General features: G+C 43.9%; 1 protein-coding gene across 3 annotated transcripts in view; it reads right to left on the bottom strand.

Annotated features, from left to right (window-relative positions):
- The window catches only part of LOC140485551 (probetacellulin-like), a 47,616-nt gene extending 30,529 nt beyond the window's left edge, over positions 1-17,087 (bottom strand). For 2 of the 3 annotated variants that reach the window (XM_072583770.1, XM_072583769.1), the window contains exons 1-2: positions 17,021-17,087; positions 6,089-6,190 (exon numbers count right to left, since the gene is read on the bottom strand). In XM_072583770.1, the coding sequence (XP_072439871.1) occupies positions 6,089-6,140 (52 nt within the window). In that variant the 5' untranslated portion in view covers positions 6,141-6,190; positions 17,021-17,087. Of the gene's footprint in view, positions 1-6,088; positions 6,193-17,020 lie in introns of those variants that run through there. The other variant, XM_072583771.1, reaches the window with a different exon arrangement.
- Between the last annotated feature and the right edge of the window lie 819 nt (positions 17,088-17,906).

Here is a 17,906-nt window from a genome sequence, read left to right as displayed (position 1 = left end):
ATTTCCCTCCCCACCACTTTCCGCCTTCCGCAAAGACCGTTCCCTCCGTGACTACCTGGTCAGGTCCACACCCGCCTACAACCCACCCTCCCATCCTGGCACTTTCCCCTGCCACCGCAGGAACTGTAAAACCTGCGCCCACACCTCCTCCCTCACCTCCATCCAAGGCCCTAAAGGAGCTTTCCACATCCATCAAAGTTTCACCTGCACATCCACTAATATCATTTATTGTATCCGTTGCTCCCGATGCGGTCTCCTCTACATTGGGGAGACTGGGCGCCTCCCAGCAGAGCGCTTTAGGGAACATCTCCGGGACACCTGCACCAATCAACCACACCGCCCCGTGGCCCAACATTTCAACTCCCCCTCCCACTCTGCTGAGGACAGGGAGGTCCTGGGCCTCCTTCACCGCCACTCCCTCACCACCAGATGCCTGGAGGAAGAACGCCTCATCTTCTGCCTTGGAACACTTCAACCTCAGGGCATCAATGTGGACTTCAACAGTTTCCTCATTTCCCCTTCCCCCACCTCACCCTAGTTCCAACCTTCCAGCTCAGCACCGTCCCCATGACCTGTCCATCTTCCTTCCCCATTTCCAGTCCACCCTCCTCCCTGACCTATCACCTCCATCCCCACCCCCATTCACCTATTGTACTCTATGCTACTTTATCCCCACCCCTACCCCCCTCTCATTTATCTCTCCACCCTGGAGACTCCCTGCCTCTATTTCTAATGAAGGGCTTTTGCCCGAAACGTCGATTTTCCTGCTCCTCGGATGCTGCCTGACCTGCTGTGCTTTTCCAGCACCACTCTAATCTAGACTCTGGTTTCCATCAGCTGCAGTCCTTGTTTTTACCTAATGTAGTGGAGAAACCCTGACCGATTTCTGAACTGGGACCTCAAGGGGAGGGAGCCTGTTTGACTGTTCAATTTCCAAAGGTGAATTTGAGGTCGGGTGTTGGAAGGTCAACTCTGAAATGCAGCTCCAGATGAACAGATAACAAACATATATCTATGGATTGGAAATACACCAGGTCGGGGGGGGTTAGGTATCATTCCATCAAAAATGCATGGAATCCAACAAAAATATTTGTGAGAACTAGGGCCTGGAGGGTTCCCATTACATTAGCATGGACTTGTGTATACATGGCGTCATTAAACATTAACTCATGAACTTAACTGTGCCAGTTCCTAAGTTCAGAATTCCGATTTATACAATGCTAGTGGATCTAGATCACGATGATATAGTCATGCAGTGCAGATAGTTCTCGCTTTCTTGAGAGGAGTACATTGGTTCATATTAATGTCTAATAAATTGTGTTACTTTGAAGTTTAAGCTGAAAGAAAGTTGTAGATTTTGTCTTCTCCTCAACCAGACCTCTTCTCCTCAGACCTAACTTAGATATAGAATCTGTACAGTGTGGAAACAGGCCCTTTGGCCCAGCAGGTCCACACCAAACCCCACCCCCACAAGAGTAACCCACCTAGACCCATTCCCCTCCCTTATGTATAACCCTGACTAATGTACCTAACATACACACCCCTGGACACTCTGGGCTGGGCAATTTAGCATGGCCAATTCACCTGACCTGCACATCTTTGGATTGTGGGAGAAAACCAGAGCACCCGGAGGAAACCCACACAGACACGGGGAGAATGTATAAACTCCACACAGACAATCGCCCGAGGCTGGAATTGAACCCAGGTGCCTGGTGCTGTGAGGCAGCAGTGCTAATCACTGAGCCACTGTGTAAAGCACACAGAAACACTGAATTGTTCTAGTACACAAAGAGACCATTCAGCCCATTGTGCCTGCACTCACTCATCAAATAAGCATCACTACCCAGTGCCAATGTCCCCATACAACTGCAGACTATTTCTATCCAAATCCAAGTCCAATGTCCTCTGCGTACCTGGCCCAACCAGGCAGTTCATTCCAGACCCAAACTATTCGCTGTGTGAAGAGGTTTTTTCCCTCATGTCACCTCTGCTTTGTTTGCACATCCCTTTAAATCTGTGCCTCTCTCGTTCTTATTCTTTTTAAGAGCAGGAATAGAATGGAAGCAGCAGTTGTCGGGGATGGGTGCGTGGGGAGTGGGGCGGTGGGGGGAGGGGGCAGGGTTAAGTGATGAATTATAATTCAACATGGTCTCCAACCCTCTGACTTCATCACCACTCCTCAGTTTCATTGGCCACATCCAGGAGCAAGCTTCATCAGCTCAAGGTTACAAAAGAATAAAAGGAGTGAAAAAAATAATCTTTTACAAAAGCATCAGTGTTCCTCCAGTGTGCGAGTCAGGGCGGCCTCTGATCACCTGGGAGATAATCAGCACAACAGCAGAAAATGATAATCAGTGACCAAACTCAGCCCCCGAGAACTGGGGGACACACCGAACACAGGGCTCGACCCACTTAAAAAAAGAAAGTCACTTATGAAGTTGTTGAAAATTAATTAAAATTGTAAACGATTCATAGGAGCCTTAGAGCAACTACAAAACAACAGAAGAGTTCAAATAACATCATAAGCACAAGAACAAAGCTTTCCATGTACTTTGTAGTCTATCTTTGGCATCTGAACACCAAGGTGATGACTGCAACTATAAAGTCATTCTGAGAATGCATATTACTTTTAAAACGGTGTTGACAGAACTCAGGAGACAAGTTAAAATGTATTCCAAGATCTCAGACTGCTCGACGGGATGGAAGATGAGGAAAAGCAGAAGTGGGTTTTCTAGTCGAGGTTTTACAGGTCAGGAAGAGTGCATTCTCCCCATTGCCCTCACACTAACCCCTGAGATGAGGCAGGAGAGAGAAGGCGCCATCAAACTCTGTTTTATATATCCCCGCTCTCCTTCCCAGACATTCTCAATTATTTTCCCATTTTATCACCACTTACCCATATCTGAAAGATTTAGAAGGCAGACATTTTATGCAAATTACTGAAAGCAACAATACAACAAGAACCAACATTTATGTAGCACCTTTAAAGTAACAAAATGTCTCCACATGTTTCACAGCAGCGCAATAACACAAAATATTACATCAAAACATTTAAGGATTACAAATACAAAAGATGACAAAAGTTGGAAACGTGCAATAAAAGACTGATATGTCAGAGAAACTCGGAGTTTGGCAGTATATGTGGAGAGAGAAATGGGAATAATATTTCAGGTCAAAGATCTTTCATTGCCGTTCCTTCAGTGTTACTGGGTAAAAATCTTGGAATTCCCTCCCTAATGGCATTGTGGACCAATCTACATATCTATAGCATATAAGAAATAAGAACACTTGGCCTCTCAAAATGTTCAAAAGGATCATGGCTGATCCAACATTTCTCAAAACCACTTCCCTGCTCTTTCCCCATCAACCTTGAGTCCCCGACCGATGGAGAATGTCTTTCTCTCAGCCCTAAATATACACAAGGATTCTGCCCCCACACTCCCTGTGCTTTAAGGAAGCAATTCACCCCCACCTTCTCAAGGGGCAACTAGGGACAGGTAATAAATGCTGGGCCCAGCCAGTGACACCCATATCCTCAGCATCAAAAAAATAAATAATTCCATTCTCCCGGAATTGCTGTGTCAGTTTAAGATCAGGATTGAGCAGACACAGAGCTCTCCTCTGGAGGTTGATCCAAGTGGGGCGGAGGGGGAGGTGGGAAGGGGGGACTCATTTGGACGCACAAGGCATACCCATACTTGGAATTGGGATTTGCGACCGGAGGTTTCTGAACTGCTCATGAAAAGCCAGCAGGTTTATGTACCAATACACTCACAGAGAAACCACTGATTCTGACAATCTTGGAATGTATATTAATAAATAACTTGTTGCAGATAGAGAGAAGAGAGCTGCGCCAAGTCCATTCTCCAGAAACAGGCCAGGCTAGAGTTTCTGATCCACAGGAATCTCCTCCCAATCCTCTCTCTCTGTTTTACCAACTTCTCCTTAAAAATCTACTCAACTCAACCACTCCTAAGCTCCACATTCTCCCAACACTCTGAGTAAAGATGCTTGTTCTGAATTCCTTACTGCTTTCATTAATGACCATCTTATTTTTAATAACGGAATTTAACACATTCACTTATTGCCTATCGGTAACTGACTTGGCCTAGAGTTAAGATTTGCTGTGAGTCTGGAGTCACATGTAGGCCAGACCAGGTAAGGTTGTAAATTTCTTTCCCTGAAGTACATTAGTGAACCATATGGGTTTTTCCAATGTTCTTAATTCCAAAGTTTTATTGAGCTTAAATTCTACCATCTGCCATGGTGTGACTCAATCCCAGGTCCCCAGAACATTATCTGGGGTCTCTGGAATAACAGCCCAGTGATAACACCACTAGGTCATCACCTCCCCTAATTCAGTGATCCTCATTATAGCCTGAAGGAAATCTTGTGGCACAATGGGTAGACTCTCTACCTCTAACCCCAAATGCTCCAGGTTCAAATTCCACTCCAGGACTTGATGGTTAATAATATCTTCATTACACAGCCAAGCAGGAAGGGTATCCACCAGTGAATGTTTCCAATTACCCCTTAGGGAGGCAGTAAGAAGGAAAGAGTCTATTGCTCAGAAGGCAGTGGAAAACCACCCCTACAGTTTCTCAAGAAATATCAGGGACCAGTGGCTAGAAGTTCATAGTCATCAGTGTTGTGTTAGGGTGTGATACCTGAAGGGGGAGGGGGTGGGAGGAGGGCTTAGAGAAAGAAAAGGAATTCCATCCCCAAAGGCATTGTGGGTCTACCTACAGCACATGGACTGCAGCGGGTCAAGAAGGCAGCTCACCCCCACCTTCTCAAGGGGCAACTAGGGACAGACAATAGATGCTGACCCAGCCAACGACCCCCACGTTCCACTAATGAATAAAAGAAAAAAAATAGGAGAAAGATTCTGTCTTTCATCACAGAAAGGGAATGTTTTCCCTGCGTCGGCCTCACTGAATCCTATCACCCAAAAGGTCAAATATTTTAAGAAAGAATTACAAGACAGCAATTCTCAAGATTATTGTAATTCTAAAAAAGATTTGGCAGGAGGTTTCACAACATGGTTTCCTTTTCTGCATGTTCGATCTGATTGATGTCAGTGCTGTAATCAGGATGTTTCCGATTTCAGTTTTAAAAAATCAACTGAACCAGGTCAGAATTTTACACACCAAAGACAGCTTTGCAGTCATCTCAAACATGCAATGGAGAAAAATATTGCATTTTTGTAGCACTTTTCACATCTTCAGATCACTCCACAGTGCTGCTAACAGGAAGGTTGGAGCAGGAGGAGGCCATTTGGCCTTCTGCATAGAAGTGAGGAACACAGATGCTGGAGATCAGAATCAAGATTAGAGTGGTGCTGGAAAAGCACAGCAGGTCAGGCAGCATCCAAGGAGCAGGAAAACCGATGTTGCGGGCAAAAGCCCTTCATCAGGAAAGACCATTTGGCCTTATAGGAGAAAGTGAGGACTGCAGATGCTGGAGATCAGAGCTGAAAATGTGTTGCTGGAAAAGCGCAGCAGGTCAGGCAGCATCCGAGGAGCAGGAGAATCGACGTTTCGGGCATGAGCCCGTCTTCAGGAATGAAGAAGGGCTCATGCCCAAAATGTCGATTCTCCTGCTCCTTGGATGCTGCCTGACCTGCTGCGCTTTTCCAGCAACACATTTTCAGCATTTGGCCTTCTAGCCTGCGTTTCTGCCTTATCTGTGCCTTAACTCTATCCACTCATTTTGGTTCCGTAACCCTTAATAAACTTGTACAATAAAAACCTATCAATCTCAGTTTTGACTTATATTTCAACCCCACACTCCACAGGGTTTTGGGGGACAGAGTTCCTCATTGTGTGTAGAAGTGCTTTCTGACATCATTTAAAACATCCCTCCCCACAATCCAAGGTTATAGTTTCTCTTGATCCATTCATTAACCCCTTAACTTAGCTTTAGGGCCTTATCTCACCTTTAGGACCTCATCTCGATATCCCGTTAAGACTTTTGGACTTGAGGGATTTAGGAACATCCTCATGGACTTGTGAGATCTGTCCATGTCACACACATGAATGCCATGGTTACACTGAGATTATTTACAGCACAAACTGTGCTTTCATACCTGTGCAGTTCATTTGCCTCCCCGATGCACATAAAGATTCCTCTGCTTCCATTGTAAGGGTAGGATTCACATCAGAAGCTGTTTGATTACACCAGGCCCAACCTAAACAAGTTAAAAACAGTGTTTTAATTTTCAGCTATAAACAAATCTATTTGGTTTGGGTAAAATTGCAAGGCAGATCCAGCTGAAAATCAGGCCATTCAGCCCAACTGATCCATGACAGTTCGGAATGCTTTGCATGAGGCTCCCCTTCAGTGACCTTGGAATTAATTTTTTTTAGGCACCTATCAGCATCATTACCAACACTGTCCATTTCACCTCCAGTTAAATATCCGACACTGTCCCTGATTCAGTTTATCCGCCTCTGAAAACCTATTCTCGTTTTAGTTACCTCTAGCCGCAACTATTCTAAAGCACACTTAGCTGCTTTCCCATGCCCAAACCCTTCTAGTTGACAATTACACCACTGTAGTGTCAGGTTATAAGCCCTCCAAGGACTATAAAACTGTGAGAGTTTTATTCTCTCTTCCCATTTACTGACCCATCCTTCTATGGCCTCATCCAGGTCATTTATAAAAATGACAAACAGCAGTGGACCCAAAACAGATCATTATGGTACACCACTAGTAACTGAACTCAGGATGAATATTTCCCATCAGCCACCACACTCTTGTCACCTTTCAGCTGGCCAATTTCTGATCCAAACTGCTAAATCCCCCTCAGCCCCCGGCTATTGAACCAAACACTGAAGCATATCATGGGGAACCTTATCAAACGCCTCAGTGAAATCCATATACACCACATCAACCGCTTTACCCTCAGCCATCTATCTGGTCACTTTCCCGAAGAACTCAATAAGGTTTGTGAGGCATGACCTAACCTTCACAAAACCGTGTTGTGTATCCCTAATCAACTTATTGCTTTCTCGTTGATTATAAATCCAATCTCTTATAATCCTTTCCAAAAAACTTTACCCACTACCGAAGTAAGGTTCACTGATCTATTGGCTCCCGGTAAGAGCAAGAACTACCTCCGAAGGAAAGTCAGTTTATTTTTTTCCCTTAGTTATTGTTGTCAGCTATGTCAGCTATTAAGCCAGAGACATAATAAAGTGTGAACCAGCCACCCTGTGCCTTTGACAAGAAAGTAAAAGCAACTAGCAAAGGAGAATCCAGGAGCAGCATATCCTGACAAATTATAAAGCAAATCTCAGTGAACCCTGTAAACAGGGAACATTGAACAGCCTTCCCAATCTTTCCCTCTGCCTGGAACACTCGTGTTTTCCTTCCTGTCTGTGTAGGGGCTGCTTATAACAGGGTTAGAGTTTTAACTGTTACAGATAGATGCCCTCAGTTCACAATTACTCATCTGTAGTTAAATGTTTCGATTTGCAATAAATATCAATTCTTGATCAGTTACAGAAACCTGGCCCACATTGTCTGTCCACCTGAATTTGAAAGTCAAGTAAATTAGGGAATTCTGCACACTTTTAAAAATCTTTAACTTTCATGATAACTCCACAAAAATCAAATGGGAAATCAAGCCCTACTACACTAGTGCATGACAGCTGATACATAGGAAGCTGGGTGTGGTTGTTGGGGGTCAGTCATCTCAGCTCCAAGACATCTTTGCACAAGTTCCTCAGGGTAGTGTCCCAGGCCCAACCATCTTCAGCTGCTTCATCAATGACCTTCCCTCCATCGTAATGACAGAAGTGGGAATCGGGTAGGACCGAAGGATCTGTTTCTGTGCTGTACATCTCTATGACTCTATGATTGCACAATGTTCAGCACCACTTACGAATCCTCCGACACTGAATCAGTCAGTGTTCAAATGCATCACGATCTGGACAATATCCAGGCTTGGGTTGACAAGTGGCAAGTAACATTGACACCACACAAATGCCAAGTAATGACCATCCCAAACAAAAAATAATCTAACCTTGGCATTCAATGGCATTACAATCATGGAATCCTCGACTATCGACATTCTGAGGGTTACCATTAACCAGAAACTGAATTGGACTCACCATATAAACACCTTCGCTACAACAGCAGGTCAGAGGCTAGGAATACTGTGGCAGGTAACTCACCTCCTGACTCCCCGAAGCCTGTCCACCATCTCCAAGGCACAAGTCCGGAGTGTGATGGAATACTCCCCACTTGCCCTGGATGGGGGCAGCTCCAACAACACTCGAGAACCTCAACACCATCCAGGACAAAGCAGCCGCTTGATTGGCACCACATCCACAAACATTCCCTCCTCCCACCATCGAGGCTCAATAGCAGCAGTGTGTACCATCTACAAGATGCACTGCAGAAATTCACCAAAGATCCACTGACAGCATCTTCCAAATCCATGACCACTTTTGTCTAGAAGGACAAGGGCAGCAGATACATGGGAACACCACCCCCTGCATGTTCCCCTCCAAGCCAGTCACCATCCTGACTTGGAAATATATCGCTGTTCCTTCAGTGTCACTGGGTCAAACTCCTGGAATTCCCTCCCTTAAGGACATTGTGGGTCTTCCCACAGCAGCACAAGGGTGTTCATACTCATGTATTCTGGATTCATCTATCCTACTTAAGTGTAGGGTGAGAAGAGAAAGATTTAACAGGGACCTAAGGTGCAACTTTTTCATGCAAAAGGTGGTGCATGTATGGAATAAGCTGCCAGAGGAAGTGATGAAGGCTGGTACAATTACAATATTGAAAATGTATCTGGATGGGTATATGAATAGGAAGGGTTTAAGAGGGATATTGGCCAAGTGCTGGCAGATGGGACTGAATTAATATAGGTTATCTGGTTGGCTTGGACGAGTTGGACCGAAGAGTCTGTTTCCGTGCTGTACATCTCCATGACTCTATGACAATGACATAGCTTTGCATAAATATCAAGAGTTTAAATTGAAAGGGTAGAATCAGGTAATTTCTCAGTTCCTTCACTTTCTTGCTGATGAGTTCATTTTTCTGTCAGTCATAAAATGATGGGCAATTTTCAGACTAGCTTTCAGATTCGGTTTAGAAATGGTTATGAATCCTGATATTTGAAACTTATCAGAGTTTGTCCAAACTACTTAAATGTGAGAGATAACAGGAACACTGCATTCAGATCTAAGCTCAGTCTCTTACAGAGAAACAACATCCTTGTGAAGTTCTTCATCAACTAGCCACAACTTCCAGGGGTATACTGCAAAAACATCCATTACCTCAATCCAGAGGCTGTTGCTAGGCAATGGCAGCATAGACCCAGTTGAAATTTTCAAGACTGTGATCAACAATTAAATCAATAAAACATCCATTACCTCTGTCTAAAACATTTCTGAATACTGCTTTCCAAAATTACTTTTTATTTGTAAACAGTAATAGACCGTAGTCTTTTTTACATATTTGATTGAAACTGTAAAGTTAATCACATGATAAATCCTTTGCAACAGAAATATAAATGATAGGGCAATTAATGAGAAGAGGAGGCACCACAAATATCCTCATCCTCAATGATAGAGGATCCCAGAACATCAGTGTAAAAATCTCAGGAACTATTTTAAGCCAGAAGTGCTGAGTATGTGAATCATTCCAGCCTTGTCCAGGGCTCCCCAGCATCACGGATGCCAGTCTTCAGCCAATCCGATGCACTCCATGTGATAAGAAAGGGCTGAAGGCACTGATACAACACAGACTATGGGTCTGACAACAATCTGGCAATAATACTGAAGACTTGTGCTCCAGAGCTAGCCACGCTGAGCCAAGCTGTTCCAGTAAGACCTGGCATTTCAGAACATTGCCCAGATATGTCCTATACACAAAAAAAACAACAAATTCATTCTGTCTAATCCCTCTCAATCGTTAGCAAAATACACCATGGTATCATCAGAGGGAGTGCGGCACTAACAGAGCTGTGGCCTGTGGATGGGATGTAAAACTGAGATCCCAATGCTCACTCAAATGGATATATCAGATCTATTCGCTATTTACTATTATTCACTCGTGTGATGTGGGCATAGCTGGCCCGTCCCTAGTTGCCCCCTTGAGAAGGTGGGGGTGAGCTGCCTTCTTGAATCGCTACAGTCCACAATGCCCTTAGGGACGGAATTCCAGGATTCTGACTCAGTGACACTGAAGGAATATATTTCCAACTCAGGAGTGGCTTGGAGGGGAACTTGCAGGGGTGTCCCCTGCTGCCCCTGTCCTGGTCGTAGGTTTGGAAGGTGCTGTCTGAGGACCCTTGGTGAATTTCTTACAGTACTACACAAGTAGCGGAATTCTTGCCAGCATCCTGACCAACATTAATATCTCAGCCGATACCCACTAATAACAGTTGATCTGCCTTGCAGGATCTTGTTCTGTGTGGATTGACTTCTGTGTTTCTTACAACAGTTCAAAAATTCCTTCATTGACTGCAAAATAATTTGCCATCCTTAGGTTATAAAGGAATTGTATCAAACATACATCTTTTGCCTTTTTCTAATTTTTAAATCAAGGCAACACCTTACCCAATCATTAGCAATATAGTCACTACAGAACAAGAGGCCATTCAGTCCATCTATCGCAATCTTGTCAAACCTATTTGTCCCGCTCTCTTTTCTCCAATTGCTTGCTGTTTTATTTCCCTTGAGGGACCATCAATCTCTCTCCGAAATCAATTGTTTCTGCTTCCACAGGCAGCAAGTTACATGGTCAGTAACTACCTGTTGCAAAGAGAAGAGACAGGAACAGGATGATAGGCCATTGGCACCTCAAAGCTGCAATGCCTTTTAATAAGATCATCCAGTGATTGGACAATGATAGATGTAGGTTTGCTTGCTGAGTTGGAGGGTTCATTTTCAGACATTTCATCACCATACAAGGTAACATCTTCAGTGAGCCTCCAGATGAAGCACTGCTGGTGTTTCCTGCTTTCTATTTATATGTTTGGGTTTTCTTGGTTTGGTGATGTCATTTCCTGTGGTGATAAACCAAACAGAGACACGCACAAGAATTCCTAGAAGTGTGGCATTCCAACCGGAACTCTATCAATAACCACATTGATTTGGATCCCATTTACTACCCCCTGAGAAAAAGAACAGGAAATAAGATCACCACAGGAAATAAGATCACCACAGGAAATGACGTTACCAACCCAAGGAATCCCAAACATAAATAGGAATCAGGAAATACCAGCAGTGCTTCGTCCAGAGGCTCACTGAAGATATTAATCTAGTACGGTGACTAAACATCTGAAAATGAACCTTCCAGCTCAGCAAGCAAACCTATATCCAGAACCTCAACCTGAGCTACAAATCTTCTCAAAGCTCGCTAATTGTCCAGTGAACCAGAACTTCCTTTGTAAGTTAGACAGTCATTGAGTCATACAGCAAAGAAACAGACCCTACAGTCCAAGAAATTCATACCGACCAAAATCCCAAACTAAACTAGTCTCACCTGCCAGCACTTGGCCTATATCCAAACCAAACCTTACCTATTCACTTATCCAAATATCTTTTAAATCATACCCTCATCTATCATTTTCTCTTGAACTTAATTCCACACATGACCAATCTCTGTGTAAACAAATTGTCCCTCGTATACGTTATAAATCTTTCCCTTTTCACCGTAAAAAATGATCCTTAGTTTTAACTCCCCCACCCCAGGAAAGTGACCCTTGTCATGCACCTTATCCAAGCCCTTCATGACTTTATAAACCTCTATAAGGTCACTCCTCAACCTCCAATGCTCCAGTGAAAAATGTCCCAGCTTATTGCGTCTATTCTTATATCTCAAACGGTCCATTCTCGGCAACATCCTGGTAAATCTTTTCGGAACCCTTTCCAGATTGATAATACCCTTCTTACAACAAGATGACCAGAATTGGACACAGTGTTCCAGAAGAGGCCTCACCAAAGTCTTGTACAACCTCAACATGATGCCACAAATCCTAATACTCAAAGGTCTGAGCAACCAAGGCAAGCATGCTAAATGCCTTTGACACCTGTGAGGCAAACTTCAAACAATTATACACAGAATCCCTTCAGTGTGGAAACAGGCCATTTGGCCCAACAAGTCCACACCAATCCTCCAAAGAGTAATCCTACCAGACCCATTCCCCTACCCAATTACTCTACATTTTCCCTGACTAATGCACCTAACCTACACATCCCTGAATACTATGGGCAATTTAGCACGGTCAGTTCACCTAACCTACACAACCCTGAACACTATGGGCAATTTAGCACGGTCAGTTCACCTAACCTACACAACCCTGAACACTATGGGCAATTTAGCACGGTCAGTTCACCTAACCTACACAACCCTGAATACTATGGGCAATTTAGCACGGTCAGTTCACCTAACCTACACAACCCTGAATACTATGGGCAATTTAGCACGGTCAGTTCACCTAACCTGCACGTCTTTGAACCGTAGGAGGAAAACGGAGCACCCGGAGGAAACCCACACAGACACGGGGAAAATGTCAGACAGTCGCCCAAGGCTGGAATTGAACCCTGGCCCCTGGCGCTGTGAGGCAGCAGCTCACCCCCAGCTCTCTGTTTTATACCACTACCAGGGGCCTACTGTTATGGACCAGGCCAGACCCCCTCAAAACATTTCACGAAAGTAGTCCCTCCCTAACGTTGCACGTTGTTTTAATCAGGTGTAACGTGGATTTTCCAGGAGGGATGCAGTTGGTCAAACCACTTAGTCTTAATCAAAACAGAATTTATTTACAGACTACTGAATGAAACACAAACAAACGAGAACAGAATACCGAATAACTTAACCTCTCCGAAAACCCAACAGACCATCCCAACTTAACGATGGTGTTCCAACCACTTGCAACAATCCCCACGAACATTGCTTGGCACTAAAACGTAAACTCAAACCCAGGGTCTTACAGGAGAGATGTCAGAGAGAGGGAGGGTCAGCATGGAGCTGCTTCTTTGGGTCCAGCAGCTTCACAACTGACTGACTGCTTTCAGTGAATAGCCAGACCTATTCTCAGGGAAATGCGTGACAGAAATGTGGAGGTTGTTTAGGGAGCACTTTCTGATAGTGCTGGACAGGTTTGTCCCACTGAGCCAAGGAAGGGATGGTAGGGTGAAGGAACCTTGGGTGACAAGGGATGTGGAACATCTAATCAAGAGGAAGAAGGAAGCTTACTTAATGCTGCTGAAGCAAGGATCAGACAGGGCTCTAGGTAGTTACTAGGTAGCCAGGAAGGAACTGAAGAATGGACTTAGGAGAGCTAGAAGGGGTCATGAAAAAGCTTTAGCGGGTAGGATTAACAAAAACCCGAAGATGTTCTACACTTAGGTGAGGAACAAGAGGATGGCTAGAGTGAGGGTAGGGCCAATCAGGGATAATGGAGGGAACTTGTGCCTGAAGTCGGAGGTGGTAGGGGAGGTCCTTAATGAATACTTTGCTTCAGTATTCACTACTGAGAGGGATCTTGAGGTTTCTGAGAACAGCGTGAAACAGATTGAGAAGCTCAAATAGGTTGATGTTAAGAAGGAGGATGTGCTGAAAATTTTGAAAAGCATAAGGATAGATAAGTCCTCTGGGGCTAGGCAGGATATACCTAAGGTTACTATGGAAAGTGAGGGAAGAGATTGCTGCACCTTTGGCTATGATCTTTGCATCCTCACTGCCACTGGAGTAGATGATTGGAGGGAGGCAAATGTTATTCTCTTGTTCAACAAAGGGAATAGGAATAATCCTGGCAAATACAGATCAGCCAGTCTTATGTCAGTGGTAGGCAAATTATTGGAGAGGAATCTGAGAGACAGGATTTTTGGTTACTTGGAATACCATAGTTTGATTAGAGATAGTCAGCATGGCTTTGTGAGGGGCAGGTCATGCCTCACAAATATTTTTGAAGTCTTTGAGGATGTGACAAAATCCATAGACGAAGATTGATCAATGGATGCAGTTTACATTGATTTTTGCAAGGTGTCTGATAAGGTTCCTCATGCTAGGCTCATTCAGAAAGTAAGGAGGCATGGGATAGAGGGAAACCTGTCTGTCTAGATACAGAATTGGCTGGCCCATAGAAGACAGAGAGTGGTAGTAGATGGAAATTATTCAGCCTGGAGCTCGGTGACCAGTGGTGTTCTGCAGGGATCTGTTCTAGAACCTCTGCTCTTTGTGATTTTTATAAAGGACTTGGATGAGGAAGTGGAAGGATGGGTTAGTAAGATTGCTGATGACACGAAGGTTGGTGGAGTGAGTCATAGTGTTGAGGGCTGTTGTAGGTTGCAACGGGACATTGATAGGATGCAGAACTGGGCTGAGAAATGGCAGATTTGAATGCAGAATACAAGGCTAAAGGCAGGATTCTTGGCAGTGTGGAGGAACAGAGGGATCTTGGAATCCATGTCCATAGATCCCTTAAAGTTGCCACCCAATAGGGTCATTAAGAAGACGTATGGTGTGTTGGCTTTCATTAGCAGGGGGACTGAGTTTAAGAGCCGCAACATTATGCTGCAGCTCTCTAGAGACTTGGTTAGACCACAGTTGCAATATTGTGTTCAGCTTTGGTTGCCTCAATATAGGAAGGATGTGGAAGCTTTAGAGAGGGTGCAGAGGAGATTTACCAGGATGTTGAGTGCCCTGCAGGGCATGTCTTATGAAGGTTGAGGGAGCTAAAGCTTTTCTCATTAGAGGGAAGAAGGATAAGAGGCGACTTGATAGAGTTGTACAAGATGATGAGAGGCATAGATAGAGTGGATAGTCAGAGTCTTTTTCCTAGGGCAGAAATAGCTATCACAAGGGGAATAATTTTAAAGGTGACTGGAGGAAGGTTTTGGGAGATGTTAGAGGTCGGTTCTTTAGACAGAGAGTGACGAGTGCGTGGAATGTACTGCCAGCAATGGTAGTAGAGTCAGATACATTAGGGATATTTAAACGACACTTGGATAGGCACGTGGATGACATAAAATGAAGAATATGTAGGTTAGTTTGACTATAGAGTAGGATAAAAGGTTGGCACAACAATGAGGGCTGAAGGGCCTGTACTGTGCTGTACTTTCCTATGTTCAAACCAAACCAGAGATAAGCTGAGCTGTGAGAACTGGCCACTCCCCTTTTTTTTAAAAACCTGAAAGCCTTTTTCCTGAGCCAGTATCTGTTAGCTGTAAACAAACTAGCCCTAAAATCCATGGAAACCCTTAACCTGTGACTTTTACAACATCTCTGACAAAAAAAAAGGACAATGTAACCTTGTTAAAGGAACAGCAGCATCACACCTCCCATTCATTGTATAAGCCCTGCTCTTGTTGGTTTTACCAAAATGCAATACCTCACATTTATCCAAATTAAACGCCATCTGCTACTCCTCAGCCCATTGACCCAACTGATCAAGATCACTTTGCAGTCTTAAAATAACCTTCTTCACTGTCCACTATGCCACCAATTTTGGTGACACCTGCAAACCTACTAACCATGCCTCCTACAATCTCATCCAAATCTCATCACAAACAAAAAGTGAACTAGAACTGATCCTTGTGGAACCCCGCTGGTCACAGGCCTCAGTCTGAAAAACCACCCTCCATCTCCTGCCATTAAGTTAATTTTGTATCCAATGGCTAGCTCACCCCGAATCCCTGTGATCTAACTTTACTAGTTTAATCGACCATGTGGAACCTTGTCAAAGGCTTTACTAAATTCCAGGTAAAAAACATCTACCACTCTGCCCTCTTCAATCTTCTTTGTTGTTTCATTAAAAAAACTTAACCAAGTTTGGGAGACACAATCTCCCTCACACAATACCATGCCAACTAGCCCTAACCAATCCTTCCCTCTCCAAACGCATGTAAATCCTATCGTCCAGAATCACCACCTACTCATCTACCACTGATACTTAAAACACAAACTGAAATCCAAATGCCTTTTACAAACACCAACAGAAACATGAAATTATTCAGTGCCTGTCACATCCACAGCAGCGCTCCGAAAGCTAGTGCTTCCAAACAAACCTGTTAGACTATAACCTGGTGTCGTGTGATTTGTAACATTACACAACTCAGCATTTTACAGCCAATGACATTTCTTTTTAAGTACAGCCTCTGAAGTAAGACGGGAAAGACTATGCAAGCTCCTCGGAACAGCAAGGTCGAGCTGACAATCTGTGTCTGTGATGCCAATTGAAGGATAAACAAACAATGGGCCAGGTCGCCAGGGGAACTGACCTGCTCCCCAACAACATTGAGCCATGGGATCATTTACATCCACCGGAGAGAGTGTTTCCAGCTAATGTTTCACCTGTAAAAATAGCACCTCCGACAGAGCAGCATTCCCTCAGGACTGCAGGTTCAGACCAAACCCTGGAGGGACAATTGAACCCAGAACCTTGTGACTGAGTCAAGTGCTGCCCACTGAGGCATAACTGACACACAAATTGGTTAAAAACGTGAAATACTAACTATTGGTCACCTGTAATCTGGGAGCATATTAGTAGCAGAGTACACAGTGTTAATCTGGCTTCATAAACCCAGAGATGGCTCCTGCCTGGACCTGTCAGGAGATGTGTCAGAATATTTGCCCTGGGGATTAGTGTTAGACTTCCGAACGTGGCTGCAGTCAAATACAACCACAAAAACAAAAACAGGTGAAACACTGCAATCACAGAATACTTTATCCTTTCTCCCCACAAAGAGCAGGTCCCACAAGGGGACTTTTCCAAAGTTTATGCAAACTCATTTAAGCTATTGAGTTGAAAATCACTCCAGTTGATCAGCTGGCTAGATTGGGTCGTCATGTGTTCAACGAAATTATACAATTCATTTTGAAGTCAAATTTGTGTAGTTAAGAGTATCTGTAGCATATACAAAAAAAATTAAATTCTCATTTTTATGTCATTATTTTGCTTAGTTCAGGATACTGTATAATACTAGTGTCATCCCGTTTCTCTACCTCTGTATCAGTTAAAGCCAAATGCTCAGAGACACTATAGTTTTACCTCCTTCATCTTTATCCCGGGCGCTGGAGGGAGACAGAATGATCACTCACGTGCACAGGGACATGAGTTCTTGTCTTCTCTCGAACAGCAGATTCTTAATGAATTATATAGTCACTTATAGGGAGCAGCCTCCAAATAAGGCAACACCTGTATTGATTGGGTGACCATTACAATCAGCGAGCATCAACAGTTAAGATTATACCATCTGGTGTTATACAATGGAGGTTCTTAACCTTGTTAACTGGCTTCACATAATGAACATGATTTGGAGATGCTGGTGTTGGACTGGGATGGACAAAGTTAAAAATCACACAACACCAGGTTATAGTCTAACAGGTTTATTGGGAAGCATTGGTTTACGGAGTGCTGCTCCTTCATCAGGTGGTTGTGGAGTACTAGTCCATAGGACACACAACATATAACAAAAAACATTTGTTATAAATTGTGTCTTATGATCTTAACTCCACAACCACCTGATGAAGGAGCGTCGCTCCGAAAGCTAGTGTTTCCAAATAAACCTGTTGGACTATAACCTGGTGTTGTGTGATTTTTGACTTACATAATGAATGCTTTTTCACCTCATTAACCCACTGCCTTTGCCTCCAGAACCTCATTGTTTACTACAAATTCTTATCTGGTCAAAGTTATGCTCACTGAGTCTTTGTTACACAACCCTGAATTTAACTCTTTTTGTACCTGCTCATACTGTATACAGTTTCTCACTAGGGGGCGGTTGGTTTAAGGCGAGAGGGGGAAAGTTTAAATGAGATGAGTTTGTCTTTATAGAGTCTGGAAGGTGCTGCCAGTGGAGTGGAGTGGGAGAGGGAGAGGTAGAAATGATTGCTACCCTTTAAGAGGCATTTAGTCAGACGCATGGACACACGGG

The sequence above is a fragment of the Chiloscyllium punctatum genome, chromosome 14 (genome assembly GCF_047496795.1).
Source record: "Chiloscyllium punctatum isolate Juve2018m chromosome 14, sChiPun1.3, whole genome shotgun sequence".
Classification (NCBI taxonomy): Eukaryota; Metazoa; Chordata; class Chondrichthyes; order Orectolobiformes; family Hemiscylliidae; genus Chiloscyllium; species Chiloscyllium punctatum.
This window is presented reverse-complemented; position numbering and strand designations above follow the sequence as displayed.